This window comes from Silurus aristotelis (genome assembly GCF_946808225.1).
Source record: "Silurus aristotelis genome assembly, chromosome: 7".
In the NCBI taxonomy this organism is placed as follows: domain Eukaryota; kingdom Metazoa; phylum Chordata; class Actinopteri; order Siluriformes; family Siluridae; genus Silurus; species Silurus aristotelis.
The window spans coordinates 6,679,344-6,702,147 of NC_139580.1; the positions used below are offsets into that span (position 1 = coordinate 6,679,344).

The following is a 22,804-nucleotide window of genomic DNA, read 5'->3' on the forward strand; positions in this document are numbered from 1 at the left end:
AAATGAGTGAGTGAGTGAGTGAGTGAGTGAGTGAGTGAGTGAGTGAGTGAGTGAGTGAGTGAGTAGTGAGTCAGTAAGTCTGTGCTGAGTCAGTGAGTCAGTGAGTGAGTGAGTGAGTAAGTGAGTGTGTGCTGAGTCAGTGAGTGATAAGTCAGTGCATGTGTGCTGAGTGAGTGAGTGATGAGTGAGTGAGTAAGTGAGTGAGTGAGTAAGTGCGTGTGTGCTGAGTCAGTGAGTGATGAGTCAGTAAGTGTGTGCTGAGTCAGTGAGTAAGTGACTGAGTGAGTAAGTGCGTGTGTGCTGAGTTAGTGAGTGATAAGTCAGTAAGTGTGTGCTTAGTCAGTAAATGATAAGTCAGTAAGTATGTGCTGAGTGAGTGAGTGATAAGTCAGTAAGTGTATGCTGAGTCAGTGAGTGAGTGAGTAAGTGAGTGAGTGAGTGAGTGAGTGAGTAAGTGAGTGTGTGCTGAGTCAGTGAGTGATAAGTCAGTGCATGTGTGCTGAGTGAGTGAGTCAGTGAGTGATGAGTCAGTAAGTGTGTGCTGAGTCAGTGAGTGATAAGTCAGTGCATGTGTGCTGAGTGAGTGAGTGATGAGTCAGTGAGTGAGTGAGTGAGTGAGTAAGTGCGTGTGTGCTGAGTCAGTGAGTGATAAATCAGTGCATGTGTGCTAAGTCAGTGAGTAAATAAGTGATGAGTCAGTGCGTGTTTGCTGAGTCAGTGAATCAGACTATTGAGTAAATAAACATAATGATTAAATGAGTCAGTGAGTAAGTCAGTGAGTCAGTAAGTGAACGATGAGTCTGAGTGTATATATAAAGTGCTGAGTGAGTGAGTGAGTGAGTGAGTGGGTGAGTGAGTGAGTGAGTGAGTGAAAGCAGGCAAGTACGACCCAAAATTGTTGTTCACGGGGTCACAAATATGTAAAAGGGACTTTATGTAAAGATTTTTGTCTCGTATGTTCATAAATCCACTTGGTACAGATTCTTCCTTTCATTGTGCATGAATCTGCACAATCCATCCCGTCTTCTCACCAGTGTGCCTAAGAGCTGTGTAACACAGTGGATATTAATAAAAAAGGTAACAGGTTTGTATACACTGAAGCTAATTTACGACTGGGTCCTACAGGCAGTTTAAAAAAACAAGTCAAGACTCATTTGTTCAATTACACAGACTATTTTCAGTCATACCTTTAAAGAAACATTTGTCAAACTCAATGAGCTGCAGGCCACATAGAGCCCACTGCGTCGTTTTCACCTGGTCCTTATACTTAATAATATAAAAACTGCTAATCCTAATGCCTTCCACTCACTCCTGCACAGTTCATACCAATCGATAATGTGATTCACATCAGTTAACTATGTTTCATTAGGATTCAAAAATGTCTTCTATACTGTACGGAAGCCTAAAATACACTTCCACAGCTTTTTTCTCATAATCTCACAGCATCTGTTTTTTTCCCCTCTTCATTCTGTTCTAGTCTTAATATCAGTCGAATTGCTAAATTATACTTTATACATTAAAATATGACTCTTATGAGTTTAATCAATGTTAATTATAGTTTATAGTGCATATAGTTTAAATAGCAGAACTCGGATAGTTCAGATAGACAGAAGTCTCCACCCCCACCAGTCCATCTTTATATACCCTTTAAATGCAGTATGTGTTAAACAGGAAGGGAGCTTTTGAAGAAAAACTATTTAACCTTGCTGTGACCTTGACCCTGGGCTTGGTCATTTAGCCTCTAAATCTCTAATACATTTGCAATCAATCATACTTGAAGTTTCACATTAACAAGAATCTGGGACAGATGTACAGACAACCCCCAAAATAACGCCTCCACCAGGCCCAGTGCCGGAGGCGTGAAAATTAAGCCTTTTAGAACGTTTACGACTTTTTAAAGACTCACAAAAATGCCGACGTGTCCCAGGAAGAGTTCGAGTTTGACAGCCAGGCCTTTAAGATGAATTTTACTATAGTTTAGAACACACTAAAGGAGAAACGAGTTCCATAGCTACAGTTACCGTGCCCTGAAAACCCATCAGTAAAGTCCTTCTGCACTCAGTCACAGATTTATGAAGTGCACCAAAGATGTGGTCCATCCACACTTAAGGCCTTCATTCATCAGACTGGTTCATGACACACTGTGTTTAGAGGAGAACACAAATGAATAAATGGGCCTAGTTCTTGATTTAAGAGCTCGAAATAGAAAACTGAGTGCAGGAATAATCTAAAAGGCATTTTTTTATTCTTCTCATGAACATGTTAAACGAAATCGCTCATAATTTAGAACATTGTGTCCTCTTGAAACTTTAATCATATTAGGTTTCCACGATTACATGGTGTTCTCTATAAAGTTATAAGGAAATGAGCAATAGCATTACCACCACTGTTCTCGAAATTCAAGCCTGAACTCGGATTAATTCAGTTCAAATCAATTTTACTTGTTGAGCAATTTGTTGACGTTTAGCGTCTATAAGTTCGTTCCCTAAATGTTTATCCTGAATAAGGGAGCCAGTGAAGACTGTGGAGGGGATAAACTCCCTGAGATGGCATGAGGAAGAAAACTAACCCTAACCCTAACCCTAACCCTAACCCTAGAGGCTCATCAGGGGTAGTGTTAATTTATTTACTATTACTGATCACTGTCTGTGTGGGGGGTCACATGTTCTCTTCATCTTTGTATAGGTTTCCTTAGGGTTTTCTGGTTTCTTCTATATTATATATATATTCTATATATAAACATGCCAGGCCTTGTGATGGACTGCTACCCAGTTTCTTGTCTCCAGAGTCTCAGGGATTATTATTAATTCAGGGATCCACTCCGTTTCCTGAACAAGACAAAGCCATGACTCACTCGCAACATTTATTTGTTTCATGCATTCACTCGCCCTTCGATCAGTCGCTAAATTTGGCAGTTTGGTTTCCAAACAAGAAAAAGGGAATTTTTTTGCTGATTTAGGAACATTCTGACACCTAAATCTGTCTCTCCATCCCTCCCCCCCCCCCATTTTCTGTGTCTCCTTGTTGTCTCTCTATCTCTCTATTTGCTCTCATTATCTAACTGGAGGCTTGTTGACTCTCCATGTCTGTACTTGCCGAATTGTTTTATTCTCCTGGTCATTCTCTCGCTCTCTCGTTTCCTCTTTGTCTCTCACTCATTCACACTCTCCCATGAGGCATGCAGGTGTGCCCTCTCCACACCCTGTTGTTATCCCTCACTTCCCCTCTCTATTTCTCTATTTCTCTATTTCTCTCTCTCTCTCTCTCTCTCTCTCTCTCTCTCTCTCTCTCTCTCTCTCTCTCTCTCTCTCTCTCTCTCTCTCTCTCTCTCTCTACTTCAGCCCCACCTCTTATTTCTCCCAGGGCAGGAAGGATATTAAACACTAATACTGTCGCTGTAATTGGCCTGTAACAGCTATACTTACCCTTCAGCAGCTGCTGAGATATTACACACTCTGTGTCTCATGTAGTCATGGCAGTTTAGAGGACTGTGTGTGTGTGTGTGTGTGTGTGTGTGTGTGTGTGTGTGTGTGTGTGTGTGTGTGGGTGTATTGTTTATTTTGGTTTTTGACTTTTTGGAAGTGGAATTATGTTTGTGGTTACAGTGTTCTTTTCCTCATCTCCGATCCTTCTTTTCCTCTTTGCAACCTAAGTGCTGCAGTATGTGTGGGTGTGGAGTCAACACGCACACACACACACACACACACACACACACACACACACACACACACACACACACACACACACACACACTCATGCACTTATCTAATGTTACAGTGCGAAGAACTTCACGTTCTCTGATTCCACATAGGGCTGTGCGCTGGAGCATGTAATACAAATAACAGAAAATCGCTGACACTTTGTAGGTGAGTGTGCAGGACTCAAACCGTTTGACAAGCAAATATAATTTGTTTCCCACTTTTTCAACCTCGAGTGGAACGTTATCTCTGCAGTGCAGGTACTCATCTCTGCTGAGCAGGTCGAGTTAGACATAAGGACATGAATCACATGTCCAAACAGCTCTCTGTCTTTGCTAGGATTCAAAATACGTGTGTGTGTGTGTGTATTAGTGGTGGACGAGTACACAAAGCATGTAGTTGAGTAAAAGTAGAGATACAGCAGATAAAATGTGACTCCAGTAAAAGTAAAAGTGTCCCTTTAAACTTTCATTTGAGTAAAAGTACAAAAGCATTTGCCTTCAAATGTACTTAAGTATCCAATGTATTATCATTTATTATGGCGTTAATGTTTCTATTATAATATATATATTATAAAATATTATATATTTTTGCTTAATCAATTTCGTTTATGTGAAAAGCACACTAGTCTTCTAATAGAATTATATTAATGAGTCAAACGCTGATATCTATTAAAATTATCATGAGACCAAAATCTTCTTTTCAACTACTTAAAAAAATAATGTATGTGTCGAGTTAGAGGCCGGAGTTTCTTCTATTTATTCATTCAATTGTGTGTGTGTGTGTGTGTGTGTGTGTGTGTGTGTTTTCCCAGACAAGTGACTCCCGTCTTGCCTCATTCAGGCCAGACTTTAACGTTTTTATTTGATTCTTGCGCATGTGTGTGTGTGTGTGTGTGTGTGTGTGTGTGTGTGTGTGTGTGTGTGTGTGTGTGTGCGTGTGCGTGTGTGCGTGTGTGCTTTCATGTACATCACATACCAAATCTGTACAGACTTGATAGCCGACATGAAATGCCATTATGGCCAATAAAGTTACCGAAACTGCGACGAACACATCAACTCAAACCTGAGACGAATTTCAGCACGAGGACAGGGGAATATTCTCCAATGTCAATATGCACGCGGCTGCAAGTAACACAAATGTATATTTTGAAATCTTGCGGTGACGTGTGGCAGGTAAACTGCACCTGATCTACAAAGTAAACACATACAAATGGTTCTCTGGTGCAGAAATTTCCATAGTTGACTATAGATGGGGTTTTTTTTACATGATGAGATTTTCTAAATCTGCAAACTAAGGTTAACTCTGAAAAGTGTTGGTGCATACATCATCTCATTAGATGCTTCTTTTCACTATACAGTGAAAAGAGATTGATGGATTTGAGAAGTCAGAGGGTAAAGATGGCACTCCTTCTCCATTTATCACTTCTGTTGACAGATATATAGGCTACACACTCTTCATTTCCCACTATGATTGACAAATATAGAGGCCACACCTCCATCTCTTATACACTATATGAATAAAAGTATTGAGACACCTGACTTTTCCAGCCATATGTGGTTCTTCTCTCAGATCTTCAGTGGCCTGCTTTAGAGCTCTCGACCGTACCGGATGAATTTGAACTCTGACTGCATGCCAGAGACCTCCTCACCTCACCCTGCATCAAGATATAGTCTTACTTATGCCTGAATTAATAAAAAAAAATATTCACAATCTGTTGTAGAACATCTTCCCAGAAGAGTGGAGGTCTTTATAACAGCAATAGGGACTTAATGTGGAATTGGATGTTTAAAAAGCACATACAAATCTTATGTTTAGGTGTCCACAAACTTTTGTCCATGAAGTCTAGCTCCTTCAAAATATATTAACGGAGACCGAAACACAGAAAATTGTCCTAGACTGTTTAAAACATTTGACTTGATAAGATCAGAAACGGGTGTAAAGGCTTTAGCTGTGCGTTTAAACACGTTAATACGTTTAATCAGGAGGGCCAGGTCCTGTTACAAACTACTGGTCTTCTCACATGCAGTTGCCACCCTGAAACATCTGAGGAGGCAACGCAGTAACACATTCCACAACACTTCCACACTGATTCTTTATAGAAGTGAAGGAGTGAGGTCTGCACTTGCTAATGTTGAGAATGCTATGACGGGAATGCGGTTATGAGCAGTAGTGTGTGTGTGTGTGTGTGTGTGTGTGTGTGTGTGTGTGTGTGTGTGTGTGTGTGTGTGTGTGTGTAAAGCTGAATTTCTGTTGAGCAGTGCTTTGTGTTTTCTTTCTCTACAGGTCTCCAGCAGTCTGAGACAGGGGAGCTGTCAGACTGATCATGTTGTGTTACTCATTCAGTTATTTTACATGAAAGGAATGGGGATGTGTAATACGTTACAGAGTCGATTCAGACCGAGTAAAAAAAATACCTTAATACATTGCTGCCTTTTTTTTTTTGTCTTGTGTTTTTACTTACTCTCTCTCTCTCTCTCTCTCTCTCTCTCTCTCTCTCTCTCTCTCTCTCTCTCTCTCTCTCTCTCTTACACACACACACACACACACACATGCACACACACACACACACACACACACACACACACACACACACACACATATATATATATATATATATATATATATATATATATATATATATATATATATATATATCTGCCTGTCTGTTTATCTGTCTGTCTGTCTGTCTGTCTGTCTGTCTGTCTGTCTGTCTGTCTGTCTGTCTGTCTGTCTGTCTGTCTGTCTGTCTGTCTGTTTGTTTATCTGTGTGCCTGTCTGTCTGTCTATCTGTGTGCTTGTCTGTTTATCTGTGTGCCTGCCTGTCTGTCTGTCTGTCTGTCTGTCTGTCTGTCTGTCTGTCTGTCTGTCTGTCTGTCTGTCTGTCTGTCTGTCTGTCTGTCTGTGTGCATGTCTGTTTATCTGCCTGTCTATTTATCTGTCTGCCTGTCTGTCTATATGTCTGCCTGTTTATCTGTCTGCCTGTCTGTCTGTCTATCTGACCGTTACTTTCTATTTTTCTCTTTCTATATGTGCAATAGTTCAACATGCTTAATAATATAATTATAATAAATGTATGCTGTTAGATAAAAATGGATATAATGTGTAATAATGACACCAATTCTCAGAGAAAATGAGCTAGAATAATGGAGTAGGGCAAATATTCTTTGATATCAAAGCAGAAGAGAAATGATAAGTGCCTCTTTTGCACAGGTTATGGTTCTTCTGGCTTCAATGTTTTCTCCAAACTGTGTATGTGCTTATTCATTTGTTTGTCTCATCACTTCAGGTGTTTTGAAACTGCACCCAAACAAAATTCGATTGACAGCTAAAAAAAAACATTTTGAGTAGAAGGGATGCAAAGTGTTTACGACAATGAATGAATGACTTTTGTTAGTTCACAAAGGCTTTTCTCTCCTTTTTTCTTTCTCTCCATCTTTCTCTCGCTTACTGTTTGCCTGCAGAGATTTCATTTACGTGTACAACTCCAGCCATAGCTGATATTGTGATTCTGGTCGACGGCTCATGGAGCATAGGGCGCTTTAATTTCCGGCTGGTTCGCACGTTCCTCGAGAGTCTGGTGACAGCCTTTTCCATCAGCTCGGACCAGACGCGTATTGGTGAGACACTTCTTCACAGATCTTACATCACAATATATCTGATTTCAATAATGAGTGACATTTCCAAATGAATCCTTCTGTGTGTGCCCGTGTGTGTGCATGTGTGTGTATATACAGGTTTGGCTCAGTACAGTGGTGATCCAAGGATTGAGTGGCACCTCAACACACACTCCACAAAAGAAGAGGTCATCAATGCTGTGAAGAATTTGCCATATAAGGGAGGAAACACGCTGACAGGTAAATACAGTGGCCTCTGAAAGTATTGGAATGGCAAAGCCTGTTTTTCACAATAATCCAACTATGAGTATGTGTGTGTGTGTGTGTGTGTGTGTGTGTGTGTGACCTGTGTTGACAGGTCTAGCCCTAATGTACATTCTTGAGAACAGCTTTAAGCCTGAGTCGGGATCTAGGACAGATGTTCCGAAAATCGGAATCCTGATCACTGATGGGAAATCTCAGGATGATGTCATCGGCCCCGCCCAAAGTCTCAGGGATGCAGGAATAGAACTGTTTGCCATTGGTATGAATCATACAGCACACACCACCAGAATCTCTAGAAATGAATATTATGCCATGTGTTATCAAAAATTTTTTAAACTAGCTCTGCTTACAAGAAAGTAAAAATCTGGTGCCAAATCTGGCAAGTGGGGTGGGTGCAGAAGAGAGATCATGTTCCTCGCGTGTGAGGAGGCCCAGTGACAGTGGGCTCACGTGGTCAGGAAATAGCAAACGTGGTAAGGCATGTGGTCAGAATATCACCAGTTGCACAGCTCCCGACTATGTCTTTTGGCACACTAATTTATGAAGGTTGGTGCCCCCTGTGACTGTGCATGCAACCTGGTGCTGCTATCTGTTGGCATGTTACAAAAGTAGTCTAGAAACCTTTTGATACCACCTTGTATATATCTTTATATAGGTTTTTTCTTGCTGTGTGTGTGTGTGTGTGTGTGTGTCTGTGTGTCTGTTTGTGTGTGTGTGTGTGTTTGTGTGTGTGTGTGTGTGTGTGTGTGTGTGTGTGTGTGTGTGTTTGTGTGTGTGTGTAGGTGTGAAGAACGCTGATGAAAATGAGCTGAGAATGATTGCGTCTCCTCCGGAAGAGACCCACATGTACAACGTCGCAGACTTTAATGTAATGAGCTCAATAGTAGAAGTTTTGACCAGAATCGTCTGCCAGCGTGTGGAGCACCTCAACAGAGAGATCAAAGGTCAGCACCTGTAGAGGGACAGCACACAACACACTACCTGCCTAATACACACATCCTGCAACTAACGATTATTTTGAAAATTGATTATTCGGATGATTATTGTTTATTTTTTCTTCAATTAGGCGCTTAATAGGGCGGGGGTGTGTGGGGGGGGGGGAGGTTGGTTGCTTATTAGAACTGTATAAACCCCAAATTCAGGGTAATTCAGGGTAATAATGAAAGCATATATGCATAAACAAAATATAAAAACTTTGAAAACAAGCATTGGAACGTAGTAAAGCTGCAGTAATTCACGTTTGAAAACAGATACGTTTACTGTTGTAGCAGTAGGTAAAAAAAAACATAATTATTAGTTGAAAACCACAACAGTGAGTAAAAATGTGGGCGTTTACTGCTGCTGTTATTTGCTGCTTTTAGATTTAGTGTTTGTTCGCACCGTTTTTATAAAATTTTCATATGCTAATGATTCTACAGTTTCTGCTCACCGTGCTGATGTTCTGCCTTCATCCGTGACACCAGTGTGTTTTCTGTTCATGTGCTCGTGCATCATTATGGTACTTCCATCCCACACAAGCTCTGCTTTGCAATAACTTGCAAGTTGCAGTCTTCTTTGTTGCGTTTAATATAAAATGCTTGGATGACTGGATGCACACTATTTCCTGCTGCCCACTGACCCTGTACTGTCCTCCATTTCGCCATTCCGTTATCTCGCCCGCAAACCCGTAACAGCCCAACTAGTCTATAACAGCATTCGTTGACAACAAATTTTTATTATCAATTAGTATCTATTTATTAATTAGTTGTTGCAGCCCTTCATATATATATATATATATATATATATATATATATAATGCTGTTAGTCAATCAAATAATAGGTGTACAATTGTATGTGTGCTAGTGTTTTCTGTATTTTCAATCGGCCTTTGTGTGTGTGTGTGTGTGTGTGTGTGTGTGTGTGTGTGTGTGTGTGTGTGTGTAGGTGAATCGGTCTCCTTTACAACTCCTGATGCACCCAGTGACCTCTTGACCTCTGAGGTGACAGCTCGGAGTTTCCGAGTGTCCTGGACCCATGCTCCTGGAACAGTGGAGAAATATAGAGTGGTGTACTACGCCTCCAGAGGAGGCAAGCCAGAGGAGGTGCGTGTGTGTTTGTGTGAATACCTGGACATAGGTTCAAAAGTAGTGTGTTCAAGTGTCTAAGCCCAAATTAGCTAAGCAATGTCCTGCCAAGATCTTCTTCTTCTTCTTCTTTTGGTTGCTCCTGTTAGGGGGACCACAGCAGATCATCCGTCTCCGTATCACTTCTGTCTTCTGCATCTGCCTCTTTCAAACCAACCACCTGCATGTCTGCCCACACCACATTCATAAACTTCCTCCTTGGCCTTCCTCTTTTCCTCCTTACTGATGCCTTCATCTTCAGCATTCTTCATATACCCAATGTCCCTCTATTGCACATGACCAAACCATCTAACTCATACCTCTCTCACCTTGTCAAGATACAGATCTTTACAGAGTATTCGGAGCATAGTTTTTTATTTTTCTGTTATGGATTGTATTTTGAAATGGACTATATGTACTTTTTCCTCCTTTAATCTATACAGTGCATAATAACCAATAATGACAATATTAATGTTTTTAAATGTATTAGAAAGAAAAAGCTATAAAAGCTTATAAGCTTTCAGACCCTTTCTTCAATAATATGTAGAACAGGCTTTGGCAGGAATCACAGTTTTGTGTGGATGAGTCTCAACAAGCTGGATTTGGCCCGTATCCTTCCATTCTATTTGGCAGAGCCGCTCAAGCTTAATCAGATTGGAAGTAGAGGATCTATGAACTGCCATCTTCAGGTTCATAAACAGATGTTTCTATTTTATTATTATTATTTATCAAAATTACCACATTTTCTGTGACCACAAGCATTGTTAATTCTTCATTTTTGGCAATTATAGATTTATAATATAGAACTACTGTAACATTTTAACAACCATATTTTCCAGGCACTGTGCGATACTTGTGTTGTTGGGATTAGAAATGAAGGATATACCTTTGGAAATCTGTCATTAAGAACACACCATATGCAGACATTAGCAAAAAATAGTCAATTAACCAAAACACAGTGGGATCTGCATTAGCTTTATTTACAGGAGACTAAAATGACACGGTTAACCCGAATCCTTTAAACCCACCCATACCATTACCCCTGTGCCAGTCTTATCCCTATCACACCTCAGTGCCATGAAGTGTAGTGTAATACATGAACACAATTAGTATCATTGCTCCTAAAATAGTCTTTTTATTATTTTTATTTTGAAACATATGCACATAGTTTTTAAATACACTTAATATGAATTGGGATTAATGATGATTATTGAATTATATTATTACCATTAGCATTAGACTATTAGCAGAAGCATGAGCGCTAACCAGTGTTTCACATAGAAAATCTACAATTCTGTGGAGGCAGGAGTAAGAAAGACTACTTTAGATTGAACCATTTATAACCTGCATTATAGACATGCTGTGCAATGCTAAATATGATCCTATAGATCATTTTAAGGTTTTTCAATATTGAAACAGTGTGTTGTGAAGAAGGTCATGTGACTGAGATAGGAATAACACTGGGGTGTGATCAGGTGTGAAAGTGTACACCTTTCTTTCTTTCTTTCTTTCTTTCTTTCTTTCTTTCTTTCTTTCTTTCTTTCTTTCTTTCTTTCTTTCTTTCTTTCTTTCTTTCTTTCTTTCTTTCTTTCTGCAGTTTGTCAGATCCCTTTTCATGTTTCTGTTCCTATGGTGACAAGCTCCACACTCTCATTTCTCTACCCCAATTCCCTGATTGTTTCTTCCTTGATTGTGTTCACATGTTCCTTGGTAGCTCATATATTATTTTGTCTTCTTGTGCCATTGTTGTTTGTGTCCCTTGTCACAAAATGTTTTCTAATGCATGTATATATATATCTTTGAATCTGAGTCAGCCTGCATGCCTTCATAATACAGTTTGGATTGTACAGTTTCTGCCTGCTCGTGTATTGACCTGCACCAAGAACTCTGACTTTGGAAAGGAAAACCCATACCTTTCACCCACACTTGCATCCTGTCACATTTTCTACATCTCTTTCTTTCTTCTTTCTAAAAATCGCTTTCTGTCACATTTTCCATGTCATGCTGTGTTAAATGTTTGCAGGTGGTGGTAAATGGTGATCAGAACTCGGTGGTCCTCCAGCATCTGAACTCTGTGACTGAGTACCAAGTGGCTGTTTTCGCCATCTACAGTAACTCCGCCAGCGAAGGTCTGAGAGGCAGCGAGACCACGTGTAAGTTCCTGCTCCGACCCACCGCTGCTCTGATAACTAATCTACTGACTCATTACATCTCTGTAGAGATCATTTCATCATAGCCAGCTCTCAGTGTGACACATCTCACTGTCTTTACCATGTCTTTTTTGTTTACTGTGAGGAACTCTGAGTTAATGCACACAGTGTTTTCTGTGTTAATCAGACTGAAATGAGGCTGTTCACAGTTTCCTCAGATTATTAATCATATTTATTGATAAAAGAAATAGTGGTAGCAAATGAAATCAATGTCATGGTTCTATAAACGTCATTAATTAATTTGGGGTTAGATTTTTTATTTATTTATCCAAACACAGTATACCACATGTAAATAGGCAGAGCTTGTAGCGTTACAGGGCAGATATCAGATCTGGAAGAGTTCCAGTAGCAGCTTGGTGGAGCTGGAAGATTTGCAGTGGCAGCTTGGTGGAGCAGGTAGAGTTGCAGTAGCACCTTGCTTTAGCTGATAGAGTTGCAAAAGCAGCTTGTTGGAGCTGGTAGAATTTGTGTGACATCCAGTTGGTGGAGCTTAGTGGAGCTGGTGGAGTTACAGTGACTGCTAATTGGAGCTGGAAAAGTTGCAGTGGCAGCTTATAGGAGCTGGTACAGGTATAGTGGCTGCTTATTGGAGTTGGAAGAGTTGCAGTGACAGCATATTGGAGCTGTAAAGTTTAGAGTTTGTGTGGCATCCTGTTGGTGGAGCTGGTAGAGTTGCAGAGGCAGCTTAGTGGAGCTGGTCGAGTTGCAGTGGCAGCTTAGTGGAGCTGGTAGAGTTGCAGTGGCAGCTTTTTAGAGCTGGTAGAGTTGCAGTGGCAGCTTAGTGGAGCTGGTCGAGTTGCAGGGGCAGTTAGTGGAGCTTGTCGAGTTGCAGGGGCAGTTAGTGGAGCTGGTCGAGTTGCAGAGGCAGTTTAGTGGAGCTGGTAGAGTTGCAGCGGCAGCTTAGCGGAGCTGGTCAAGTTGCAGGGGCAGCTTAGCGGAGCTGGTCGAGTTACAGAGGCAGCTTAGCAGAGCTGGTCGAGCTACAGGGGCAGTTAGTGGATCTGGCCGAGTTGCAGGGGCAGTTTAGTGGAGCTGGCCGAGTTGCAGGGGCAGTTTAGTGGAGCTGGTAGAGTTGCAGGGGAAGTTAGTGGAGCTGGTCGAGTTGCAGGGGCAGTTAGTGGAGCTGGTAGAGTTGCAGGGGCAGTTAGTGGAGCTGGTCAAGTTGCAGGGGCAGTTAGTGGAGCTGGTCGAGTTGCAGAGGCAGTTTAGTGGAGCTGGTAGAGTTGCAGGGGCAGCTTAGTGGAGCTGGTCAAGTTGCAGGGGCAGCTTAGCAGAGCTGGTTGAGTTGCCGGGGCAGCTTAGCGGAGCTGGTCGAGTTGCAGGGGCAGTTTAGTGGAGCTGGTCGAGTTGCAGGGGCAGTTAGTGGAGCGGGTTGAGTTGCAGGGGCAGTTAGTGGAGCTGGTAGAGTTGCAGGGGCAGTTTAGTGGAGCTGGTAGAGTTGCAGTGGCAGCTTAGTGGAGCTGGTCGAGTTGCAGGGGCAGTTAGTGGAGCTGGTCGAGTTGCAGGGGCAGTTAGTGGAGCTGGTCGAGTTGCAGAGGCAGTTTAGTGGAGCTGGTAGAGTTGCAGTGGCAGCTTAGTGGAGCTGGTCGAGTTGCAGTGGCAGTTAGTGGAGCTGGTCGAGTTGCAGAGGCAGTTTAGTGGAGCTGGTCGAGTTGCAGTGGCAGCTTAGTGGAGCTGGTAGAGTTGCAGTGGCAGCTTAGCGGAGCTGGTCGAGTTGCAGAGGCAGCTTAGCGGAGCTGGTTGAGTTGCCGGGGCAGCTTAGCGGAGCTGGTCGAGTTGCAGGGGCAGTTTAGTGGAGCTGGTCGAGTTGCAGGGGCAGTTAGTGGAGCGGGTTGAGTTGCAGGGGCAGTTAGTGGAGCTGGTAGAGTTGCAGGGGCAGTTTAGTGGAGCTGGTAGAGTTGCAGTGGCAGCTTAGTGGAGCTGGTCGAGTTGCAGGGGCAGTTAGTGGAGCTGGTCGAGTTGCAGGGGCAGTTAGTGGAGCTGGTCGAGTTGCAGAGGCAGTTTAGTGGAGCTGGTAGAGTTGCAGTGGCAGCTTAGTGGAGCTGGTCGAGTTGCAGTGGCAGTTAGTGGAGCTGGTCGAGTTGCAGAGGCAGTTTAGTGGAGCTGGTCGAGTTGCAGTGGCAGCTTAGTGGAGCTGGTAGAGTTGCAGTGGCAGCTCATTAGAGCTGGTAGAGTTGCAGTGGCAGCTTAGTGGAGCTGGTCGAGTTGCAGGGGCAGTTAGTGGAGCTGGTCGAGTTGCAGGGGCAGTTAGTGGAGCTGGTCGAGTTGCAGAGGCAGTTTAGTGGAGCTGGTAGATTTGCAGCGGCAGCTTAGCGGAGCTGGTCGAGTTGCAGGGGCAGCTTAGCGGAGCTGGTCGAGTTGCAGGGGCAGCTTAGCGGAGCTGGTCGAGTTACAGAGGCAGCTTAGCGGAGCTGGTCGAGTTGCCGGGGCAGCTTAGCGGAGCTGGTCGAGCTACAGGGCAGTTAGTGGAGCTGGTCGAGTTGCAGGGGCAGTTAGTGGATCTGGCCGAGTTGCAGGGGCAGTTTAGTGGAGCTGGCCGAGTTGCAGGGGCAGTTTAGTGGAGCTGGTAGAGTTGCAGGGGAAGTTAGTGGAGCTGGTCGAGTTGCAGGGGCAGTTAGTGGAGCTGGTAGAGTTGCAGGGGCAGTTTAGTGGAGCTGGTCGAGTTGCAGGGGCAGTTTAGTGGAGCTGGTCGAGTTGCAGGGGCAGTTCAGTGAAGCTGGTCGAGTTGCAGGGGCAGCTTAGTGGAGCTGGTCGAGTTGCAGGGGCAGTTAGTGGAGCTGGTAGAGTTTCAGGGGCAGCTTAGCGGAGCTGGTCGAGCTGCAGGGGCAGTTAGTGGAGCTGGTCGAGTTGCAGGGGCAGTTAGTGGATCTGGCCGAGTTTCAGGGGCAGTTTAGTGGAGCTGGTAGAGTTGCAGTGGCAGCTTAGTGGAGCTGGTCGAGTTGCAGCGGCAGTTAGTGGAGCTAGTCGAGTTGCAGGGGCAGCTTAGTGGAGCTAGTCGAGTTGCAGGGGCAGTTAGTGGAGCTGGTCGAGTTGCAGGGGCAGTTTAGTTGAGCTGGTAGAGTTGCAGTGGCAGCTTAGTTCGAGCTGGTCGAGTTGCAGGGGCAGTTTAGTGGAGCTGGTAGAGTTGCAGTGGCCTTGGAATCATTGTTTTGTTGGAATATGAAATTCTGATTTTTTTTTATATTTCTGCATTTCAATTTGTTCAAGTTTCTCTTTTGGAATCTCCAGTTACCCGTCTGCATCCATCTAGCCCCTAATCCTAAAAAGATCCCCAGTTCCTGCAGCTGAGAATAATTCTCACAACATTATGCTTCCAACATCATGCTTCACAATCAGAATGTTGTTGTTTTGGTCATTGCTTGTATTTGTCCATCTTTGCCCATATAAACTCGTACAAGTTAATTACAGAATTGTTCAGGATTTCTTTTTTACAACTTTATCCAGAACTTGTTGAAAAATGTTCCTTTTGGCAACCTTCCATACTTGGGATATGAGTTAAAAATCACTGATATAGTTGTGTGTTGCATATGTTTTCTTCTGTTGGCATTAAATCGTGCAAGTTCTGTAAGTTTTGATAGACACCCAGGTCTTGTGATACTGTGGGTGGTACTATGCACTTTCCACTTCAATAGAATTTCGGGGCATCTTCAAAGCTGTGGAATTTTATTTTATATCCCTTACCCACAACTTTGTTGCATAGTTTGTTTTTTAGTTATTTGGCACCCATTCCTGTTAAAATGCATCCTAATGTTTTTTTTTTTTTTTTAAGTTCTGAAGATCATAGACCGCACTTGGCAGAGCTCGGATTCAAAACTGCTAAAAATGCAAAACAATTTATGGTTTCCTTATTTTCCAGAAGCATCTCTATAGCATATGCTTCACAGTATGAAAGCACCCCTCTAACACGTCCCCTTTAGCTTGATCAGATGCAGACTGCAACAGTGAGATAAGACACGAGGCACTGTGAGTCACCTACTTGTTTAATCACTCAGAGGAGCTTCAGTTGGAGCAGCTCTGCAATTTATTTCTCCATATCACTTGAGCACTCTGTTGGTGTGTAGAGGGTCAGGGAGGGGAGGTGGTATGTCGGAGGTATTGGGTGTGCTGCCATGTGTGAATGTGTAAAGCTGTCTTGCACCGTGTGGCTCAGGTCCGACCTCATCCAGCGTCCCAGCCCAGACAGTGGAAATACAACTGGGATACAAATACATCAGCAAGATTAATAACCCTGTTCCACACAAACAAAGACTCATACACACACATCAAATAGACAGCAGTGATTTTAACCTTGCATGAAAGTTAATGGGGCTAGAGAGAAATGGCAGGTTTTTTTGTGTGTGTGTGTGTGTGTGTATGTGTGTGTGTGTGTGTGTGTGTGTGTGTGTGTGTGTGTGTGTGTGTGTGTGTGTGTGTGTGCACATTTGGGATTGTGCAAAGACTGATAAGATTACTAGAAGAGCTAAAAACATTTCCATAGCCATGCATCTGAGCTCCAAGTCCCTGTGTTTCAAAGTCACAAAATATCTTATATCATTTCATGACTGGATAGATAAATAGAGTCAGGCTATTTATATTTATTACAAAAGTTGGTTTTTTATATCACAGAAATTTCTTTATATAAAAAAGTTTTTTTTTTTATATTTTTTTAAAACTCAAGAACTGTTTGTGTGGATTTAATATATTAATATTAATATTAATGAACAAGCACCACATAAAAAAAAAAGGAAATTCACTGAATCTTACTCGTTTGTTTGTTTCCGCTGAGTATCTCCTGGGGGATATTTACAATTCGTATTCATGATCCGCAGACTGCAAACTGTGCAGCAACTGTAGAGCTCCAGTCGTTTTAATCTCTTTTAATCTTTATTGATGCTGGACTTGGCTGGAGGAGAGAACCTGGCAATCTATCAGGGTTTTTTTTATAGATTTATATGCAAAATAAGAATTTCTACAAGCCAACTTTTGGTCGCTCTGTTTTATTTATTTTTTTTACAATAACTTTTTCTTAGCATTGAATTGTTATGTTGTGGGACGTATAGCATCATTCGTCTCGACGTTGTAAAACAAAAATCAATCATGCTCAAGTGCGGGAGCAGCAAACCTAAAAATAATGCAATCAGCGAACATTGTTGGCACAATATATTTCAGTGTTTTTAGCAGCATGAGCCAAAATAATCAAACACCCATGACCTGAAGTTTTTTTTCTGTATAATGCACCAGGAAACCAAAAAGTGCTGTCTACAGTTCCTACTGTATACAGTATCTCTACTCTATAAAACCTGACATCACTTGAGAACAATTATTTAGGTTCAATAACTTCATATTTTACATATAACAAAAAATCACTCCTTTTGATTACAATAACTCAGGTATTTATTATTTTTATAACTTAATGAATTTATGTTAAAAGCATTCTCTTTTAGAAATCTTATATACAGCAATATGTGCAAAGCACATATATTGCATACATGTTCATATACATATATAGCAAATGTATTTTAAAATACTACAGAAATGGGCATATATATATATATATGAGAGCTGTTCAATTACCACATTTTAGTGATAAAAGTGTGTCTTCCAAGTGTCTAAGTATGTCTCCTGCTGCTGGTGAAAAAAAAGAAGAGGAAAGTCATCAGTTTAGAGCAGAAAATTAAAATTATAAATCAGCCTAAAGCAGAAAAGACTGTGACAGTCATAGCAACATCTTCGACTTACAATACTTTTGACTTACGATGGGGTCGTCGTAACATATCTCCATCGTATGTAGAGGACGACCTGTACATCAAGGTGACGAAGCTGTTTAAAAAACCCATTAACACATAATCTGTATAACATGATGCATGTAGTCAGTCGACAGTACAACTTAAAATGACCAAACTTATTCCAAATATATATATTTTTTTATAGAAATAGTTAATTCACCCCATAACTGCCGTCACAGCAAAACCGATTAAATCATAAAAATTGTTGATGTTTAAGTGTCAATCATTTATAAATAGAGAAAACAGCTTACCGTGTAAAATCTCCACATCTTTTCATCCAAATCTTCCTTGTCACTGAGTCCGTATTTATTGCAGGAAGTATTGCAGGAAGAATTGCAGGAAGTATTGCAGGAAGTATTGCGTCGACTTGCTGCCATTAAGGTGTTTTTTTTATTTTTGGCACAATGCACACACACAACATCTACATTTGCACCTTACGGCAGCAAATCAGGTATAGTGAATGTGATTTGATCAGGTTGGATTTGGATCCATTACATTCATGTTTTGAAAAAGTATTTTGGAACGATAATAGTTATTATTATTATTATTATTATTATTATTATTATTATTATTATTATTATTATTATTATTATTATAAATATATCTTATTTGAATTGTTTGCTTCAATTCAAAGAAAAGCTTAAATATTTTCATTCTCCTCATCTACATATATGCATTTGGCAGATCTGCATCCAACAGAAAAGATGCCTAAGATAAGCATAACACTGAGCTCTCAAAGTACTCTCGAGGAGTGTATTAGTGTTAAATAGTCCTATTAGCAATTTCTACATTAACGTCTATCTGACGCTGGTTTCACGTAGTAACTAATTCCATAACTGAACATCAGGTATCTCATATATTACCTTGTACTTTAATGTATCATCAATGGTGTTACACAATATACTGTATGTATCCTATGTATGTGTAGAAACATTAGATAGGAATAAAAAAAAAATAAAAAAAACAGATTGTACATACACTTTATTATAAATGTCTCAAGCAACTAATAAAACTACAAATATGTTTATTTGTTAATTTTTTGTATATATATGTTTATATAGAAATATATCAGATTTCAGTATGGGTTGATTACATTAAGTAAAATGAAACTGAATCTGTAAAGTTTGATGTTCTTGTTGCCATTTTTTACTTAGTATAGATCAAAGGGGTTTATTTAAACAATCTTATATATATATATATATATATATATATATATATATATATATATATATATATATATATATATATATATATATATATATATATATATATATATATAATTGAATCTATAACCATAAGGCTGTTTATATTTTACCCTATTATAAAAGATTTTAACAGCAATAATTGCAGTCCGAGATATACATAATAGTGTCCAAACAATATGAGAAGGTATTAGAAGAGTTTGTAATACTTGCATAATTGTACTCAGATATTACTATTGAAATATGTAATTATAAAGGAAGTAAAAGTTTAGCAGTCATTATGGCAGAAAAAAGATGTTGCAATAGAAATTCGAACAAAAAGATTAAAGATGGTTGTTTTTAAAAGTCCAAACACTTTTATCTTTTATTGTTGGTGCAGCTGTTAGGGGCCAAGCACCACTCAGTTAGTAGGGACCCAATACATTTTTATTATTTTTATTATTGTTGTTGTTGTTGAAGTTGTTCATCTTATTTTACTCTGGCAGGTAAATCTAAAACACTTAATTCATTTGTAATGTAATTTGTCACAAGGCAAGGGGACAGTCTCCGCTGTCAGTCTATAGTAATAGTGTGGTTTAGTAAAGCAAACTGGCATCATCAACAGAGCAAAGTTTTAACGTGTATGTGAGCACAATTGAGTTTTCTGTGATTCAGTGAGTCATGTCAACTTTAGAGTATGCCCCATAAAGATTTTTAGTTTTATATCCATACTCCATGTCCATGTCTATGTATCTTTATATATATATAAACTGCATTTCATTGGCTATGTATTTGTATTCTGCATGCTGACAGTACAATCTAATCTAATCTAATCTAATCTAATATTTTAGACAGGCTGAATCTTTTATTGTTTTTACATCTTTCAGGATATTTTTCCGTTTTTTTTTTATTATTAATTAATTTTATGTTATAATATTATTATTGTTATTATTATTATATTGTTATTATTTGTATTATTATTATTTTTATTATTATTATTATTATTTATATTTTATTTTTACAACAACATCCAGAGACTTGAGGTACTCAGGGCGGATCTCATCCACCCCCGGTGCCTTGCCACCGAGGAGTTTCTTTACTACCTTGGTGACTTCAGCTTGGGTGATGGACGAGTCCATGTTGTGGGGCTGTCTTGGCTGACATCGCGTGGCGGTCGGGGACAGTGCCTCTGGAATGGCAGACCGGGGTGGTGGTCCCGCTTTTTAAGAAGGGGGACCGGAGGGTGTGTTCCAACAATACGGCCGATAGTATATCCTCGGATTCAGGAGGAACAGTGTGGTTTTTGTCCAGGCCGTGGAACAGTGGACCAGCTCTTTACCCTCTACAGGGTGCTGGAGGGTTCATGGGAGTTTGCCCAACCAGTCCACATGTGTTTTGTGGATTTGGAAAAGGCATTCGACTGTGTCCCTCGCGGCGGCCTGTGGCGGGTGCTCCGGGAGTATGGGGTCCGGGGCCCTTTACTAAGGGCTGTCCGGTCCCTGTACAACCGAAGCAGGAGCTTGGTTCGCATTGCCGGCAGTAAGTCAGACTTGTTCCCGGTGCATGTTGGACTCCGGCAGGGCTGCCCTTTGTCACCGGTTCTGTTCATAATTTTTTTTGGACAGAATTTCTAGGCGCAGCCAGGGGCCGGAGGGTGTCCGGTTTGGTGACAACACGATTTCGTCTCTGCTCTTTGCATGGGATGAAAATCAGCACCTCCAAATCCGAGGCCATGGTCCTCAGTAGGAAAAGGGTGGCTTGCCCACTTCAGGTTGGTGGAGAGTTCCTGCCGCAAGTGGAGGAGTTTAAGTATCTTGGGGTTTTGTTAACGAGTGAGGGAAGGGTGGAACGGAAGATTGACAGACGGATCGGTGCAGCTTCTGCAGTAATGCGGTCGATGTACCGGTCTGTCGTGGTGAAGAAAGAGCTGAGCCGCAAGGCGAAACTCTCGATTTACCGGTCAATCTACGTTCCTACTCTCACCTATGGTCATGAGCTCTGGGTCATGACCGAAAGGACAAGATCCCGGATACAGGCGGCCGAAATGAGCTTTCTCCGCAGGGTGGCTGGGCGATCCCTTAGAGATAGGGTGAGAAGCTCAGTCACTCGGGAGGAGCTCAGGGTAGAGCCGCTGCTCCTACACATCGAGAGGGGTCAGCTGAGGTGGCTCGGGCATCTGTTCTGGATGCCTCCTGGACGGCTTCCCGGGAAGGTGTTCCGGGCGCGTCCCACTGGGAGGAGACCCACTGGGAGGAGACCCCGGGGAAGACCTAGGACAAGCTGGAGAGACTATCTCTCCCGGCTGGCCTGGGAACGCCTCGGTGTCCCCCCGGAAGAGCTGGAAGAAGTGTCTAGGGAGAGGGAAGTCTGGGGATCTCTGCTTAGACTGCTGCCCCCACGACCCGGCCTCGGATTAGCGGGAGAAGATGTCATGTCATGTCATGTCATTTTATTTTATTTTATTTTATTTTATTTTATTTTATTTTATTTTATTTTATTTTATTTTATTTTATTTTATTTTATTTTTATTTCCATTTTTAGGAATCAAAGCTTCTTTAGTCATTGCAGCTGTATTATTATTAATAATATTGTTATTGTTGTTGTTGTTTCTTTTTTTTCTTTATTCATTTATATATCATTTCCTGCTAGTTGGCACTGATATCTGGCAGAATATACGGGCCAGAAATCAATGTTGCCTCCCATTCCCTGCTGTTTTGCCATGGTTGTCATGGTGATGTGAATGACTGCTTGTGAGTAAGAAAAGTGAAAAGTAGCGTATGAGGGGGAACATTTACTAAATTGATTTTCACTTGTTATACCTTTTACTTATAATGACTTGCCGTTTAAAACGGAGCAATCTGGTAAAATATAGAATCATGTCTTTTGTTGCTGCATTTACATTGAGTGTGTGTGTGTGTGTGTGTGTGTGTATGTGTGTGTGTGTGTGTGTGTGTGTGTGTGTGTGTGTGTGTGTGTGTGTGTGTGTGTGTGTGTGTGTGTGTGTTTCCCAGTGGCCTTGCCCATGGTAAATAACCTGGATCTGTATGACATCACACACAATAGCATGCGGGTACAATGGGTTGCTGCAGAAGGGGCTTCTGGATACATGATCCTGTACGCCCCTCTAAGTGATGCAGGCTCATCTGATGAGAAGGAGGTGAGACAGTGTTTAAAACTGACCTGAAACATGCCTCAGTAACTACTGTAATCTTACAGTGTTATCACAAACTCTCGCACCGACACATTTGTATTGAATGTGATGCATGATGGATCAAAAGATCTCTTTAGTACACCGCCATGCAATAAAAACAGGAAACACACGGCATAGTCCAATTAACTACATCCTGACCTCCAAGGCCAAACCACTGCTTCACAAATCTAAATCTATGTCAGGCCATAGTTAATTAAGCATAATCATATCCTGGTATTCACAAGCTCTCATTGTAGGGTTCTGAGCAAGACTAGGATGTAAAAATATGTGAATCTTCGAGACTGGAAACTTTCTATGGGAGTTAATGGGAATATATGGGAATAGACAGGAATTAATGGAAGTAAATGGAAAAATTTGCAGGTTAGTCTAAATCAGGGAATTAAAATGTAGTTGGAAAGAAAATCTTGCTGGATAATCGTGGTTAAAGCAACCAGATTTATTGCAATTTCAGTTGAATTTCTTCCCTGCACATTCATCACATGCACACAGCACACTTACTGCAGGTTTATTGAGGTCACAACCCCCTACATGCACTTTATATTCCTCCATCACATAACACACATCATTTCTTGAATCCTGCAAACAAGATAATGTCATAAAATATCCATGTTGGTAAATATTCATGCCAAGGACATAAATATTACATACATTTACAGTTTAAACTTCCTTGTGCTCAAAGAGTCTTTAATAATGTGTGTGCATGTCAGCTTGTGAGCAACCACATTTTCATATTTATGTTTTTATATGATACAGTTT

At 41.2% G+C, this 22,804-nt stretch overlaps 1 protein-coding gene across 4 annotated transcripts in view; it reads left to right on the plus strand.

Moving 5' to 3' along the window:
- The window catches only part of col14a1b (collagen, type XIV, alpha 1b), a 98,954-nt gene that overhangs the window by 24,193 nt on the left and 51,957 nt on the right, over positions 1–22,804 (plus strand). For all 4 annotated transcript variants that reach the window (XM_083546909.1, XM_083546908.1, XM_083546910.1 and 1 more), the window contains 7 exons: positions 7,163–7,318; positions 7,436–7,555; positions 7,674–7,838; positions 8,362–8,523; positions 9,503–9,660; positions 11,705–11,834; positions 21,849–21,994. In XM_083546909.1, coding sequence (XP_083403035.1) covers positions 7,163–7,318; positions 7,436–7,555; positions 7,674–7,838; positions 8,362–8,523; positions 9,503–9,660; positions 11,705–11,834; positions 21,849–21,994 — 1,037 coding nt within the window. The remainder of the gene's footprint in view (positions 1–7,162; positions 7,319–7,435; positions 7,556–7,673; positions 7,839–8,361; positions 8,524–9,502; positions 9,661–11,704; positions 11,835–21,848; positions 21,995–22,804) is intronic.